We start from the raw sequence: 15,706 nt of genomic DNA on the forward strand, positions 1-15,706 counted from the left end.
TAGCAGATCGAGAAAAAAAATGGGACCATGGGCAAATTGAGCCTTCTTTTTCTTGCTGACTTGGCTCAAACTTTATTGTTTTCTTACCGTTTGGCCCCTTTCAGATACAAATATTACCGTTTGGGTCCACGCCGCGAGGCCATTTAATTATAATAATAACACGCTCTTTCTTGTTGTTCAACTGCCGTCTCTTTGACACCTCTCTCTTTCTTTCTCTCTTAATTGCTTCTTCCTCTTCCTTCTTCCTTGATCGATCGATCGATCGGAAGCCCTAATCCGGCGAGAAGAGGAGATTGGAAGAAGAGGAAGCAAGGCGGGGGAGATCTATGGGTCTGTGCTACGGCAAGAACGTCTCCGTCGCCGAAGACGGCGACGCCGACAAACGGAGGCATGGAAAGGGTGGAGAAGTAACAGGTAGCCCCTTGCCGGCGACCCCGGCTAGCAAGAGCCGGACTGGAGGCATCACCCCTTCCCACTCTTCGACCAGCACCTCCGCCTCCCCCTATCCGCAAGGCTTCGCCAGCCCTCTCCCCGCCGGGGTATCGCCTTCCCCTGCTAGGTCCACCCCGCGAAGGTTTCTGCGGCCCTTCCCGCCGCCGTCACCGGCGAAGCACATAAGGGCCGCCATCGCGAAGCGGCTGGGCCCGCCGAAGCCGAAGGAGGGGCCGATCCCCGAGGATGAGGCGGGAGAGGAGGAGACGCCTCTGGATAAGAATTTCGGTTACGGGAAGAACTTCGGGGCGAAGTACGAGCTTGGGAAGGAAGTCGGAAGGGGACACTTTGGCCACACGTGCTCGGCTACGGCCAAGAAAGGGGAGATCAAGGGTCAACTTGTCGCCGTCAAGATTATCTCCAAAGCTAAGGTGCGGTGGTATGTCAAAAGGTGCTTTTTGACGATTTATCCATCTCACGAGTAGAAGATTTCCATGATCTATTTGCTCTTGTTTCGTTTTACCTCAATTATTTGAAATCAATTTATCCGGTGATGGTTTTTTTTTTTTTTTTTTTTTGGGGGGGGGGGGGGGGGGGGGGGGGGGGTGGTCAAGGGAGAATTTTGCTTCACCTCAAATACTAATAAATTATGCACTTCGAGACACGAGTCAGCAAACAATTCGCTGTTTGGGTACAAAGAAGCTCTTCATTATTAGCTTCGTTTTCATAAATTATAGTTAATTTCAATCTGGTTCCTTTCACCTAGTACGAATAAAAATCTAGCGCGTGCCTTCTCTCTAACATATAAATGAACTGTGTCTCAATTATTAGCTCACACAGAAATATTTAACATTTTTGTCTCGTGCTCTTCAAGTTGCAGTTTCAGACTCTAATTTAAGCATCTGATGGATAGAGTTGGGCGCAATTTTTCACTTCTTTGTAAATTACTTCATTAAAAATTCCTATACTGTATAAGACTAGCAAACCAGTAGCTGGAGAAACTGCAGAGAACTTAATGTATTATCAATGATAGACATTATATTCCATCCACTTCATCTGATACGAGTTTTCCCACTGATATGAATGCTAAGATGAGCTAACATTTAAATTTGCAAGGAACAAGCATCCTGGTTGCTCAGAATGAATTTCATGAGCTGCACTTTCCAAATTTTTTATCATAGTTTGCATGTGCTTTCAGAAACAAACTAAGAAAAGACTAAACATACAATTGATGTTTGCTGAATTGAGCACATTTTGTTGTAATTCTTATCATGTTGGCTGGTATACTACTTTGATGGACTTTTTATATAGCTTTTTACTTTATTCAGTGAACCTTCAATTCTGGAACATGATTCCTTATACAACAATTGACAACTTAGGCATTCATACCTTGTAATGACTTCCTGTAATTTGATGGGCTGTCGATGAACTAAGGTTTAGGTGCATTTGATGTTAGGGTGACTGCAAATTTGAATTTTTATGTAAGCATGATTTCATGGGCACTGCATTTTAACATTGGAATGGGTGTTTTGAAACTTTACAGGTTCTTTCTTGTTTTTACAGATGACAACACCAATATCGATTGAAGACGTTCGTAGAGAGGTCAAAATCCTCAAAGCCTTGTCCAACCATAATAATCTTGTCAAATTTTATGATGCATGTGAGGATGCACTTAACGTCTACGTAGTCATGGAGTATGTCTTAATTAACTCTAGTTAGCTTAACAATGAGTAACAGCGTTTCTACATCTGATATTTGTTCCATGTCACAAGATAGAGTTGATATATCCAAAACTTTTTGCATGTAGTATGCTACTAATATGCCTCTTTACATTCCACTTTGTATCCTGCAATAAGGACATATGATAAAACTTTTCCATACAAATTTGAAAATGAACACTTCCAAGATGATGGGCAGCACTTTTTTTTAAATTTTTTTTATGTAATACTTCCGTTAATTTGGAACTCAACAATATGTTTTTCTCTTTCCCAGATTATGTGAAGGTGGAGAATTATTAGAAAGAATTTTATCCAGGTAAAATAGTGATTTTATTGGTCATAATTGATATGTATTTGATTATTTGAATTTGGAAATTAATAACTTTTGTATTGCCTTTTCCCCTTGTGTTCTCAAGAGGTGGAAGGTACTCAGAGGAGGATGCAAAAGCTATAGTTATTCAGATACTGAGTGTAATTGCCTTTTGTCATCTTCAAGGTGTTGTGCATCGTGATTTAAAGCCAGAGGTTTGTATCATAGAGAAATTTGATCCAATATATATAGACATGATATTACTCTAGATCTCGTATTTTACAGGAGCAACATACAGTGTTCTGCTGTTCATTTCTTTTTTAACATATATTTTTCAGTGCCATTAATATTTCTTCCTTGTATTTAACAACAGAATTTTCTTTTCACCACCAGAGATGAAAATGCTCAGATGAAGTTGATTGATTTTGGTCTTTCCGATTTTGTTAAACCAGGTGAGCATTGTTTAGTGACATGGTCAAGTTGATTGCTTTTTTGGTGACATTAAACATGAAAATGTTCTATTTTGTCATGGGTTCCTTTTGTTGTTTTCTACTTTTCTCTGGTACCATTTGTTGTGAATTTCCTTTGCCACTGAAGTTTTTTGAAAGTAGCATTCAACCTATCATCTTCTGCATTTTATTTAAGGTATTTTACAGATTGCTGTAATGCAACAGAGTCCTCTTTTTTCAGCTTTTATTATTTTATGAAAACATCATGTAAGAATTGTTGCATTAACATAAATCTATCAAAATACGGCAGGAAATGATGAGCAGTAATAAATAATCTTGAGTAGGATATAAGTAATATTAGATTGGAAAGAGAAAAGTGGGAAGGGTTACAAACGAATAATTTTCGACATCTCATGGCACTAATATTTAACTTGGTTACTTGGAAGACATTTTGAGTTTGATCACATCAAGATGCCAATTATCCATACATTGATAACCCAAATATCCTCGGTTGTTGTGGGTTAGTGCATGAGATGGAATCTCCACAACCAACTTAAGCAACACTAATGTAGAATGGGGAAGGATTAAATCCATGTCTACCATGAAAACAGGATAGAAGTATTTAGCTGTATTAGAAGGCAAAATTATAATTCAATGAATAGTGCAGGCAAGTGTTAGATCTAAGAGTCTTGAAATTTAAGAGATCTACAATATATGGTGCCTTTAAACTAACAATTAGAGGCTCAAAAATTGATATAGCAATAGATGACTTAGAAGGCAAACCTAATATGGATATCTTAGAGCTACTGCTCTACAAACCCGGTAAATGTGTGCTTAAATTTCAAATCTTATAGACTTGGTATTCTTGATAAATCATTATCATGCCGTGTCGGTCCTAACTACTTGGGGCTTTCTCCAACCTAATAATTGTGTTCCTAAATTTCGGATCACACATGAATTTTGCTTTCAAAATACTCAAATTTGTATCTCAATTATATGACAAATTTTACTTGATATCCTTGGTTATGTTTATTTTTCCCCTTTATTACGAAAAATACTTTGTACATGTACATAGGCGATCAATAAATGTCTCAATTAGGTGACGTGAGAATGTGGCGAATACACATTAATTGAGGAAGAGGAGGCAGATCAAAAAAGACTTAGTTAGCTGCAATAAAACGGGATAAAATTTATTTAAATATAAATGATGATATAGTGAAGGGAGCTTTGGCGCAACAGTAAAGTTGATGCCATGTGACATGTTGGTCACGGATTTGAGTTGCGAAAACATCTTTTTGTAATGCAGGGTAAGACTGTGTACAATAGTCCTAATGTGGTCCGACCTTTCCTTAGGATCTTGCATTGCTAGGAGCTTGGTGCTCTCGGTTGTTTTTTTTTTTTATAGATGATGATATAATAGAGAATCAAGACCAATGGCGTAGGAGGATCCATATAACCAACCTCACTTAGTGGGATAAAAGCTTGATTGTTGTTGACTTGTTGCATTGTGAAAAATATTTTGTAGGTGCATAGTTTGTAGATTCAGTATTATGTTAGTACGTTTAGTTTTTTTCCACAAAATGTAAGTGGTTTAAGTCTATATTCTCAGGAGTATACGGCTTCTTGAGTCATATGATATACATCCCTTGTGAATTCATTTGCAAGAGTAGTACGACATTTTTCTGAGGGTACCAACCTTGGTTACAGTTGTAATGAGCTTGTCAGTTCTTGTTTCATTTCATCCCTGCAGTTGTCCTACATTTCAGCATTTTCTCCAGAAAGGTGATGCCACTAGTACAACTTATTGTGGCAGTTTTGTCAACCTTCAAATTAAGCATATGAGTTTTTAAAAAATTATACCATATGTGTTTTTTTAAAAATAAAAATATATATAATATAAAAAACTTATTCAATAGTTTCCTACTTACCCTTGCTGGGTTTGGCTTGGTATTCAATTCTTTTTGGGTGGGTTGTTTGATTAGGCGCTTTGTACTTGTATGCCATCAACTGTTTCAATTACTAATTCACCCAGTATATTCACTCAACTACCAATTTGGTAGAAGTAAGCTTCCTCACTGGTCAAGAAGGAATGAAGTATAATTATGACGGCATGCCACAAAGTGTACCTTAAACTGGATTCCTCAGGCCAGTGGATGAATCAATCACTTAATGTAGTTTTGTTCTCTTAGTAGTGAGGATTTTTGTCCCTGGCTAACCTACCTCTAGTTGTCATTTTTGTTTCCCATATAATCCACTATTCCCTGTTCTTTTTTAACATGTTTCTGTTGATGAATGTTCTTTATAATGTGCAGATGAAAGACTTAATGACATTGTGGGAAGTGCATACTATGTTGCCCCTGAAGTTCTACATAGATCATATAGCATGGAGGCAGATACATGGAGTATTGGTGTTATAACATATATCTTGTTATGTGGTAGTAGACCTTTTTGGGCACGGACAGAATCAGGAATTTTCCGTGCTGTCTTGAGAGCTGATCCCAACTTTGTGGATTCCCCTTGGCCTGATGTGTCTCCAGAAGCTAAGGATTTTGTTAAAAGACTTCTGAACAAGGACTATAGAAAAAGAATGACAGCTGCCCAATCTTTAAGTAAAGCCTCCATCCCTTAAATAGTGACCTCTCTTTGTGAAATTTTTATTATTCTTTCAGCTCAAATTACATTTGTAGTTTCCACAGTTTTATCCTTTTTTGATGTGTAGCTCTAGGATAACTATTTCGATACTCTCCACATTTAGCATTGTCTTAGACATTATATCTATAGTTCATTCAACTAATTTTTGTAGTTTCTTGAAGTGTTGTTTATTTGCTTATGCTTATCATGATGATTGGGATTTATGACTACAGTTACTGTCTGAAAACTTAACTCTTCTTGTCTGGTGATAGCACACCCTTGGTTGCGAGATGAGCACCGTCCAGTTCCTCTGGATATACTAATATTTAAGTTAGTGAAGTCATATCTCCGTGCAACACCTCTAAGACGAGCTGCATTGAAGGTATATGTTTGTAAGCACTAATGGCTTGGTTGGGTGCTTTTTGCATGTTTATTTGCTTCATATATACAAGGAGCAAGTAGCTACAGAGAGTTTAGGATATCCTTTCTTTCTCTATTTTGACTAGTTATTATGCTTTGGTTGTATGAACAATGCGGCAAAAATGAATGTCTACTGAACAAGGAGTCACATAAATGAATAGTTCTATTTCATGTCGCAAAGCCGCTACATGATCCTTTTGCCTTTCAATTTTAATTGCTCACTTCCAATTGAAAAAAATAAAAATCATTTAAAACTTGATTGCTGAACCTATTTTCTTATCATATCTCAAGGCAATAGTACCACAAACATACAAACAGTGGTTCCTGGGCAAACAATTTTGCACCCATCATATTCAATTCATCATTTCTTGTCTAAACCTTCAAGGCTGTCTTACAGCAACACGCAGAACTCATACGATGGTTGTATACACTATCCAATTTGTTTAATGTTTTTTTTATTGCCTTGCATCTTTCAGGCACTATCCAAAGCCCTAACAGAGGATCAACTGTTTTATCTAGGATCACAGTTTAAGCTGCTAGCACCAAACAGAGAAGGTCACATATCGTTCGACAACTTTCGAATGGTCAGTCTAGTTGAATTTGTTTGCCAAGATCCAAAATGTGATTGTTCAGTTGCATATTTTCTTCTGTCATTTACTTCTATGTCTATCCTTGTGCAGGCCCTATTGCAAAATGCAACCGAGGCAATGAAGGAGAGTAAGGTTATCGATATCTTAAATGTGGTGAGGCATCCATTCCTGCTGCCATTTTTTTTGCAGTTGCTAAGTTTCTTTTGTATGCCTCCACCATTACCATTACTACAGAATTTATAAGATAATGCTGCAGTCATGACCTATTTGAGTACGCATATAAAAGCTTAAAGCAATTTTTTTATGACAAGAAAGCAGTTCTGCCCGCCCCCTTGTGTTTTTTACCTCCAAAGGACCTACAAGATCTCTCATTTGCTAGTGTATACCTTTTCTAAAACTCATATGCTTGTAAATGATATCATCTCCAGTTGGAGCCACTCTCATACAGAAAGATGGACTTTGAGGAATTCTGTGCTGCCGCAATCAGTCCCCATCACCTCGAGGCCTTGGATGGGTGGGAACAAATGGCAAGTACAGCTTTTGAGCACTTCGAGCGGGAGGGGAACCGAGCCATCACTGTTAAGGAACTAGCTCAGGTACTAACGATCCCCTCCTATCGATACTTTCCTTCCCAGTGACTGTTGTATCTTCCTTTTGAATTGTAACTCGACAATTCCCCTAGGAATTGAGCCTTCCAGCAACAAATTATTCAGTTCTGAGAAGCTGGATTCGACCTGAGGATTGCAAATTCAATTTCCTCGGATACACCCGATATCTACACGGCGTCACGATACGCAGCGCAAACACGCGGCATCGGTAGATTTCGCAACTTCTTATGATGTTTTTACTGATATTGATCCCTCCTTCAACAACTTCTAAACATGCCATCCTCACTACTTTTTTTTCCCTGTGTTTATTTGTTAATACATAACATAATAACTTATGTAAAGAATTTACACGTGTTGAGACAACATTTTAAATGAAAGAAAGGTTAAAGTGAAGTTGTTAAGATACATTAATTGTTTTCATTGCCAAAGTTATTTAGTAATTGATTGTCGTATTGCTAGAAAAATAACTACTGTTATGAGCTAATTATTTGGCTAATTGTGTCTCCACTTGGGTCTTACATAATAAGTCAGCCAACTAATGGTGTTAATTAATGTTAATGATGATAAATGAAACAATTGTACAATAAATATTATCCCTTATCAAATAATTAATGGAGAATCTTAATGGAACTTTTGTCTCTTATTTAGACCTCATAAATATTGAAGCCACTTGAAAAGAGAGGTAGTTACAGAAAAAGAGATAGACAGCTACTTCTCACTGAACCGGAATAAGACATTTGGACCAGAATAAATACCAACTTTAGCAAGGAAATAAATAAATAAATAAATAAAATATTATATTAATTCTTTTATTCTTGTTCTCCCCATTTTCTAGTATTCAATAGCAGATATTTATTTAATAAATAACTAAAATTTGTAATATTTGGTAACACCAATAATTCAACTAAATACGTGTACGGAATTGCAAACTAATATATATATATACATATATACTATTTATTTATTTATTGTTATTATTAATTTATTGATCTTTCATCTGTTTTGTGGACGTGAATATATTTCAACACAATAAGGCAAATTTTTATTTTTCATGGTTTTAAGTATTCCTTACAATGGTGTATTTTTTTTGGTCTAAAAAAATTGGAATAAAAAGGCAATTGTTAATTAATGAAACGAGAAAAAGGAGACATGTAATTAATGGTTGATTAACACTTCCGATTAGAAGAGATTAATGAAAACACTTGAGAGTTTACAAGTAATCGGCATCGATTAATTAATTAATTACGGCTCCATCGGCGACGGTGGCCGGAAACAGAGGCGGAAGTGGTGGTTGTAACTGCAGTCGCGGTGGATGATGGTCTGGACACGGCGGAAGTGGTCGACGGCGCAGGGGATCGTGATGGCGCCCTGGTGGCGGAAGCCGTACTCCTCCTCCGCCGCCTGGAGCAGCTCCGCGAACAGCGGGTGGCTCAGGTGCTCCACCGGCACCTCGAACCGCCGCTGCTCCTCCCCGTCCGCCCCCACCCGTATCCCGACCCACCCCTTCCTTATCCTCCTCCTCCTCCTCCTCCTCCTCCTCCTTCCAGTTCTCCTCGCCGGATGTGGAGCAACTGCAGGTGCATCCCCATGAACCCTCTGTTTCCCCCCCTTTTCTTCAAATATATCAAGAGAGAAGAATTAGAACAAAAAATCGAAGAAAAAAATGATTTTTATGGATCGAAAGATGGAGAGGAGAGGAGAGAGGGGGAGGGATGCCATGGCGATGGCTACTGCAGTTGCTACGACATGGAGGATGCCATGAGAGAGGGAGAGAGAGAGAGAGCGATGAGTATTTAATATGGGGAGTATTCTCAACCTGTGATATATCGGACTCAACTCGTACTGGGGCCATGAGGAATCTCCTTTTTTGTGTCTTTGCCAATGGCCATGGCCACACTGTTGTCAGCCAGACGAAGACAAAGCTCACAACTCTCCCCCTTCCTTCACAATGTGAGATTGCTTTTGATCGATGCAACCACTGTATTGGAGATCTAAAATCTTGTGTCTTGGTGCTCATGTTAAATCGAAGCTGAAGAAGATCAGAGTCTGCCCTGCATGCTGAGGAAGACGATCTACAGCAGCGCCACGGCCACGGCCACGGCCATGCATGCAGCTGCTGCTGCGTTTGCCCCCTCCCCTCCTCCTCCTCCTTCTTCCTTTCAGTACTGATCACTTGCATCTCATCCAATATACACACGATTCTCTGATCACTTGTATCTTTGATTTCTTTATGTTTTCAGTGGGGTAATTACGAGTCATTGTTTGCTTTGAGGACTCTTAAGTGCTTTTGTGAGGGAATAGTGCATGCATGTTCATGTTCATCCTTTTGTTCAATGACTACTTTGTTTGCCACGAAGTTCATCACATAGAACAAAGTTTTATAATAGGAACAAATTAAGTTTTCCTCGATAGATGCATCAGGAGGAAAGACCGTTTACCACTAGAACGCAATGTGAAGAGAAAGTAGGCTCAAACAATAGGAGCAATTTTTATATAGTTTGATGAAATATTTAGATTAGCAAGTAAATGGCGAGATTAATATAATTCTTATTTTACATGATTTCATTTCTCATTTTCTGAATTAATTAAGATCTTTAGAGTTTGCATCCATATAACATCAGTAGTTTGTTTTTTTAAAGTGATATGGTTAGAGATTTCTAGGAATTGGAAGCAAACACAACTTGATTAAGAAAGACAATTATAAGGCTGTAAATATGTGCAAAACTTGTTGTTCGAGATGAATGGAAGGGGAAAAAAAATACAAAAACTCTTATTTGGTAGGAACTTGATCGAGATCGATAGATAGATCTTCGAATTCAAATAAGCAAGTGGGAGATGATAGTGAAGTATGAGGGATGATTTGCTAAACAATGTCATGACTTCCTCTCGCTCCTTTGACAATGAAGTTTAAAGAAGACTAAGAAAGAATAATGCGAGCTCGATACCATAAAAATTTAGACAATGTAAACTATAGATTTGTTATTTTGCTCAATTCATGTTAATGTATTTAAATTGCTAATTAAATTTGTTATTAATAATGAGCATTTAGAATATAATTAAAAGCATCAATAAGAAGAAAAGAACTCACTAGGAAAAGAAATTAGGTAAGCGACAAAGTTAATTAAATGAAAATTTAAGTTTTAAAAATCTAATTTATTATAAAAGTTAAAAAATGCATATAAATAAACAAATTGTAAAATCCTAAATTAATATTGTTTTCAAAGAAAGTAGAGGAGAGAAAGGTTTTTTTAAACTTCTTTTTCTTCCTTTCTTTGTTTTTATCCAAACTAACTACAAGACAATTAAGCAAAAGTCTTTGTCCTAATACTTTTCCTTAGCTTACGTTTATAACCCTTGACCCAATTACATTTTCTTATAAATTGAGAACAAATATATTTAGAATTTAGAATGATTTAAAATATGAAGTTCGGGATTTAATTTAAAATATTTTAATGTTAAATGAACTTTAATGTTTTTTAATGAAGATAATTGAGAGAGGCGTATTGATAAAGAAGAAGACAAAATTAAGTAGTAGGAAGAAAGGAAGGCAAAGTGAAGACGCAAGCAATGGAGATGTGAGTGTGTATGTACACATCGCGGGGCCCGCAGGCAGGACGGCGACACCAACCAATTAGATCGCTCACCGCCGCAACATTAGAATTTTTAACCGATAGCGTGGCGTGCTTACTTCCAAGTCCTCGTTTTCACCATCGTTGACGCCAGGTGTAGCAGCGAATAAGTCGAGAATAATATAAAATATTAATATTTACGTTCAAGTACATAAAATATTTATGATATTCAAATTTAATTTAAAAGATTGAAATAGAATCGAATTATAATTTAAAATAATTTAAATTCAAATTCGATTTGAATTAATTTAGATATTAATTTAAATATATTTAAATTAAACTTGTGTAAAAATAATCTGAATTCTATTTGAGTTTGGCTCATGAATGGCTTGTAAATGATCAAATAAAATATCATGAATTCAAACTTGATTTTAAAAAATTATCGAACATATTCAAATTTAACTTGAAGTTGATAATTTTAATTACGTATCAAATATTTTTTGAATAGGTTCCAAAATCTCATGAACAAGTTTGATTTGTTTGCATCTCGATCTTTGATTGACATTCATGAACACTTAGTATTATTTTTAAAAAAATATATTTTAGAGTTAGGATTTAAAGTGTTTAAACTAAAGAAATATAAAGTGAAATAAAAATTAATACTAGGTGACAAATTTAATATACAATTTTTTTTTAATTTGCTCCCACAAAGTTTTAAAAGTATCCAATTGGACCTTAACTACTAAACAAGATAAGATAACGATGATAAGCCAATGAATTTTTTTAAATGCCATGTTTATCCAAATAATGTTGGATTGAGAAAAGGATGAATTTTTACTAAAGCTGAGATGATTTGATTTGATGTAGAAGAAATTCACAATCCATCATATTAATTTTTGTCCAAGCAAGCTCTCGAGCATTTTGCACCGCATTTGCCACCGCTATCGCGATCTCAATTCACACAATTGCTAATACAACTCATCACTCTTTATCACGGTAAATCTTTTCCTCTAAAGATTTTTCATCACTCTTTTACTTGTTTATCCTCCCGGGTAAACCGGTATCACTTCCAATACTCGTGAATAAGTTTTTTCAACCTTTTGCTCCCACTTGAATTTGAAAGGGGGAAATGGGAGCAATGTCATTGTTAACGAAGAATTTTGAGTTCATACCTTAAATTTTAAAAATAATTCAAAATTCATTGCACATTAATATCTTCTTATGAATATTATTAAACTACCTATAAATCCTTCACAAAGGATATGCATTTGACTATCTAACCACGTGGACTATAGCACACTATTTATTAAGTTACAAGTGAAAGAATTTTGTGGAATTTTAATTTAATAAAATTAGTTATTTGAAAAATAAATAAATTAATAGAGAGTATTTTGAAATAAATGAGGGAAAGGACAAAAGGTAGAATTTTTATTGTTTAATATAAATAACTAAATAAAATAAAATCCATTGTTTAGCCGACCACGTCTCCCCCACCCACCAAAACCGTTGACGTGGACGGCTGCGTCGTCGCCTGCCTCCTGCCACGTCCACCAAGCATCCACCGACACGTCCCTCTTTCGATTCCGCCTACGCGTCGGCTTCCCATTGAGTCCCCCGTTCCCTGTTCCTTGTCGCCGCTAGCCACACCTGACTCGTCCACGCAACACGTCACGCACCTTCATGGCTTCATTAATGGCGCCCGGAGGCACCCCACACTCGACCCAGCGATCTCCTCCCTCGCCGAGACAGCAAACGCAGTGCTACTCGCCGTGGAGACGACCATGGACGCCGCTAAGCAACAAGGGCAGAGGAGGCCATGAAAGAGATGGGCGAAAGGTGAGTCCCCCACGACAGCAGCTGCCATTGGTTATTAGGTTCCATCACTGCAATTAACAACACGGCTCGCGATCGATATCAACCAGCTCCTAGATCTCTAAAGAGGGCGTTCTGCTCTGCTCTGCTGCAGGGAGTAGCGGGATCAATGGAGAGCGAGGAGCGGTCGGCGACGGCGGAGGAAGGCGACTGCTGCGGCTGGCTGGAGATGGAGGAGGGCAAGGACGGCGGCGAGCGGCGGAGGAAGCGGTTCAGCCAGGAGCAGATCAAGTCGCTGGAGACCATGTTCGAGACGCAGACCAAGTTGGAGCCTCGACAGAAGCTCCGTCTCGCTGGCGAGCTCGGCCTGGAGCCCCGGCAGGTAGCCATCTGGTTCCAGAACAAGCGCGCGCGGTGGAAGGCGAAGCAGCTCGAGCGTGAGTACTGCAAGCTCAAGGCCGAGTACGATGCGCTGCTCTCCAGCTTCGACGGCCTCAAGAAGGAGAAGCAGCTCCTCCTCCAGCAGGTAAAAATCTCCGCTTTCTCTGACATTTCCGTCAATCCACCGCCCTTCTCATCATTTCCTCGGAACACTTGGCAGGTGCAGGAGCTGACAGAAATGATAGAGAAAGCAGAGGAGGGAAGCGACAGTCTCGGAGGCAAACAGGTTGAGCGCGGCCTCTGCGCCGGCGGTCAACGGGCAGACTCCTCCTTGACTTCGTCGGAGGAGCCGCAGTTTTGCTTCGCCACCAACAACTGGCCTTCCGATCAGTACTTGTGCAGCAATCCACAGTGGTGGGAATTTTGTTCTCTCAGCGAATAAATACTACCTGCAACTGCAAGTCTGCAACGCAAACTCAAAGAATGAAGAAACGATGATTTCCTTCTCATTGAGGAAGAACAGTACTGCATCCAATCAATGCTTAAAACAGAGTAGTGTATAAAGTGTTTGTGTGGAAAACTTCGAACCGTCTTCGTGAATCTACTCAGTTCTCATTAGCAGAACAGTATATGTATATGTAATCCTAGATGACTACCACTGTGAATGATCGAGGAAGTATATGCCCAATGCTTAGGATCTTTTGATATAAAGGTTACACAGTGAACGGCCTTTGATATTTCTGAAATTCCACTGGGAAAACTGATTAGTCTTTGAATTGAGTAATGTGTCCAATTACAGACTTCAAGTGCCACAAAATTTTACATTTTGATCTTCATTCTTCCTCTGCTTCGGCTGGTAACCCTTCTTTGAACCACTTGTAGAGCCCTCCTTCTAGGTGAAATACATTTTTATACCCATTTAGCACCAATAAATATGCTGCTATTAAGGACCTGCAGATGGAAAATTTTGCCATTATCAAGGAAAAAGGATCACAAAATTTATTTTACTACTAGTTCAACAGCAAACTGATAACTCTAGTTAAGTGTTAAACCCTTTAAATCTTGCATGAACAAATTGCAAGCCTCTCGAAGCACAGCAAGAAAGCAACAAAAAGCAGCAAACAGATATGCTGATTTTTAAGATTTTGTCAGTCTTTGGTTGTTATCTTCTGCAGCAACTTTCTTAATTTTCCTCGTATCTACAAATGCACAGGTTGTGAATGACTCTAAAACAATGGATGCCTGAATTTACCTTTTTGTGGCATATTAAAATGAATAAAGACAGTCGATATGGAGATGGCACCAAGTTACCTGGATTGCAGGCCTTCTGGAAGACTTTGTGATGGCTTCATGGTGCCTCCGGTAGAACATGCTACGATGATTTTTGCATCTTTATCGAGTTTTGACTCCACGCCTGTTTGCCAGCAGAACATTCATCAGAACAAAATGCAAATGCACATTAGGAAAACCATGTCTCTGTGTCTGGGCTAAAGAGCTTACTCTGCATGAACTCAGGGTTCTCTTCTGTTCCGGTGAAAATGCCAAAGAAAGCAAAAGCAGCACGCCGAGCGATATCCCATGCTGTCCATTCCTTAATGAGCCTGTATATTTGTACATTGATAGCGCCTGGTGGATGAGCCTAAAGAAATTCAAGAGTTCAATTAGGGAATCAGATGCAAATCACAGGAAGAAGATGCATTCAGCATAAAACTACTCAGGAACATGGTGGAGAGAATGATTGCTCTTTATAAGAGTAAATCAACGATAGTTTCTGGTATGAGTAACAAAGAATACCTCCTTAAACTCAGCTTCAGGCCGGACATCCAAAATGACAAAATTGTTTTCCTTCTGTAGACGCAAGGCTTCCTTTACATCAACACTGCGAACCTGCAAGAATCATTTCAGCAAATGTTGAGGTCTGGAACTTACTTCAGCCACTGACTATCAAATTGTGGAGACAACACTCAACACCTAAAACCTACAAGGAGATGAACTAAAGTATGAAACCCCCTTTATCTCCTAGCTATTACAATCGATGAGAGGGATGAAATTGTATTTTGATGATAAAAGAGAACAATTACGTTGTTCCACCATCTTGTAAAGATGAATCAGGGAAGAAAAAGATAAATACCCTCTTCTGAAGTAGAAGCTCGCGCTTGATCTTCCAGTCTTCTTCCGCTGACTCCAAACAAGGCGCAGTAACAAATCACCAACTTGATAACATAAACGAGGGGCATCCACCAGAAACTAGACGACGCGAACTGGAAGTCGATGTAGCATACCAGGAGATTTCGCAGGTTTAGTGACGGCACTTCTGACTCGAACACAGCGCGAAGCGGAGCGGGAGAAGGCGGCGGCCGCCGCCGGCGACGAGATTGGGGTGCAACTCGAGCCAGAGGGCAAGCGAGGTCGATAAAAGGAGAAACCCGGATTCACGGCGGCAGAAGCGATCATTTTTGCTCCTGTTGCTTGTGCACTACGGCGGTGAGAATCTGACGGCGGCGGATCTAAACAAGGAAATGGAAGGATCGGAGAAAAATATAAAGAAAGAAAGATCGGGTGGCGCCGCCATATCTCAACTGGTGGCGCAGGTTGCCCTGTTGCTGAGGCCCCACCAATCCTCTTCCGGCTCGTTTTATCGTTATTTGATCAGACCGGCCCAAATTTGGTTCGGTTCGCTACTGGCCCGCATGTTAACTCGGATTAAAAATTAAAAAAGATTTTTATTCATCCAAATAGGAATTTCTAAAATAGATTTTAAAAAAGTATATTAAAATTATGAATTG

The 15,706-nt window shown here is 38.7% G+C and overlaps 3 protein-coding genes and 1 pseudogene across 3 annotated transcripts; 2 read left to right on the top strand and 2 right to left on the bottom strand.

The window, feature by feature from the left end:
- Positions 1-196: 196 nt before the first annotated feature.
- LOC141839889 (CDPK-related kinase 3-like) lies at positions 197-7,554 on the top strand. Its single transcript, XM_074727741.1, has 11 exons — positions 197-863; positions 1,996-2,126; positions 2,425-2,466; positions 2,567-2,675; positions 2,834-2,912; positions 5,222-5,518; positions 5,813-5,922; positions 6,437-6,544; positions 6,641-6,703; positions 6,979-7,146; positions 7,233-7,554. Exons 1-11 carry the CDS (start codon positions 327-329, stop codon positions 7,368-7,370), a joined length of 1,782 nt encoding a protein of 593 aa, XP_074583842.1. The 5' UTR covers positions 197-326; the 3' UTR covers positions 7,371-7,554.
- A 756-nt stretch (positions 7,555-8,310) lies between these two features.
- On the bottom strand, positions 8,311-8,909 carry LOC141839891 (auxin-responsive protein SAUR32-like; annotated as a pseudogene).
- Positions 8,910-12,441: 3,532 nt separating this feature from the next.
- On the top strand, positions 12,442-13,666 carry LOC141839892 (homeobox-leucine zipper protein HOX6-like). Its single transcript, XM_074727743.1, has 3 exons — positions 12,442-12,563; positions 12,694-13,065; positions 13,141-13,666. The coding sequence occupies exons 2-3, from the start codon at positions 12,709-12,711 to the stop codon at positions 13,360-13,362; spliced, it is 579 nt and encodes a 192-aa protein (XP_074583844.1). The 5' UTR covers positions 12,442-12,563; positions 12,694-12,708; the 3' UTR covers positions 13,363-13,666.
- Positions 13,405-15,419, bottom strand: LOC141839890 (rhodanese-like domain-containing protein 14, chloroplastic). The gene is made up of 6 exons (XM_074727742.1): positions 15,203-15,419; positions 15,052-15,098; positions 14,715-14,807; positions 14,421-14,559; positions 14,232-14,334; positions 13,405-13,871 (listed from the first exon to the last, which is right to left on the bottom strand). The coding sequence occupies exons 1-6, from the start codon at positions 15,372-15,374 to the stop codon at positions 13,754-13,756; spliced, it is 672 nt and encodes a 223-aa protein (XP_074583843.1). The 5' UTR covers positions 15,375-15,419; the 3' UTR covers positions 13,405-13,753.
- Between the last annotated feature and the right edge of the window lie 287 nt (positions 15,420-15,706).

Source organism: Curcuma longa, chromosome 11, assembly GCF_044706935.1.
Source record: "Curcuma longa cultivar G26 ecotype Majalengka, Jawa Barat chromosome 11, ITB_CL_G26_1.1, whole genome shotgun sequence".
NCBI lineage: Eukaryota > Viridiplantae > Streptophyta > Magnoliopsida > Zingiberales > Zingiberaceae > Curcuma > Curcuma longa.

Excerpts from the sequence above, each read along its gene's own strand:
- LOC141839889 (XM_074727741.1), top strand. The coding sequence starts at position 327 with ATGGGTCTGTGCTACGGCAAGAACGTCTCCGTCGCCGAAGACGGCGAC. Across the intron at positions 5,519-5,812 it reads GACAGCTGCCCAATCTTTAA|CACACCCTTGGTTGCGAGAT; the intron begins GTAAAGCCTCCA and ends GTCTGGTGATAG. Across the intron at positions 5,923-6,436 it reads TAAGACGAGCTGCATTGAAG|GCACTATCCAAAGCCCTAAC; the intron begins GTATATGTTTGT and ends TGCATCTTTCAG.
- LOC141839892 (XM_074727743.1), top strand. The coding sequence starts at position 12,709 with ATGGAGAGCGAGGAGCGGTCGGCGACGGCGGAGGAAGGCGACTGCTGC. Across the intron at positions 13,066-13,140 it reads AGCAGCTCCTCCTCCAGCAG|GTGCAGGAGCTGACAGAAAT; the intron begins GTAAAAATCTCC and ends AACACTTGGCAG.
- LOC141839890 (XM_074727742.1), bottom strand. The coding sequence starts at position 15,374 with ATGATCGCTTCTGCCGCCGTGAATCCGGGTTTCTCCTTTTATCGACCT. Across the intron at positions 14,560-14,714 it reads CTGAAGCTGAGTTTAAGGAG|GCTCATCCACCAGGCGCTAT; the intron begins GTATTCTTTGTT and ends GAATTTCTTTAG. Across the intron at positions 13,872-14,231 it reads CCAGAAGGCCTGCAATCCAG|GTCCTTAATAGCAGCATATT; the intron begins GTAACTTGGTGC and ends TTCCATCTGCAG.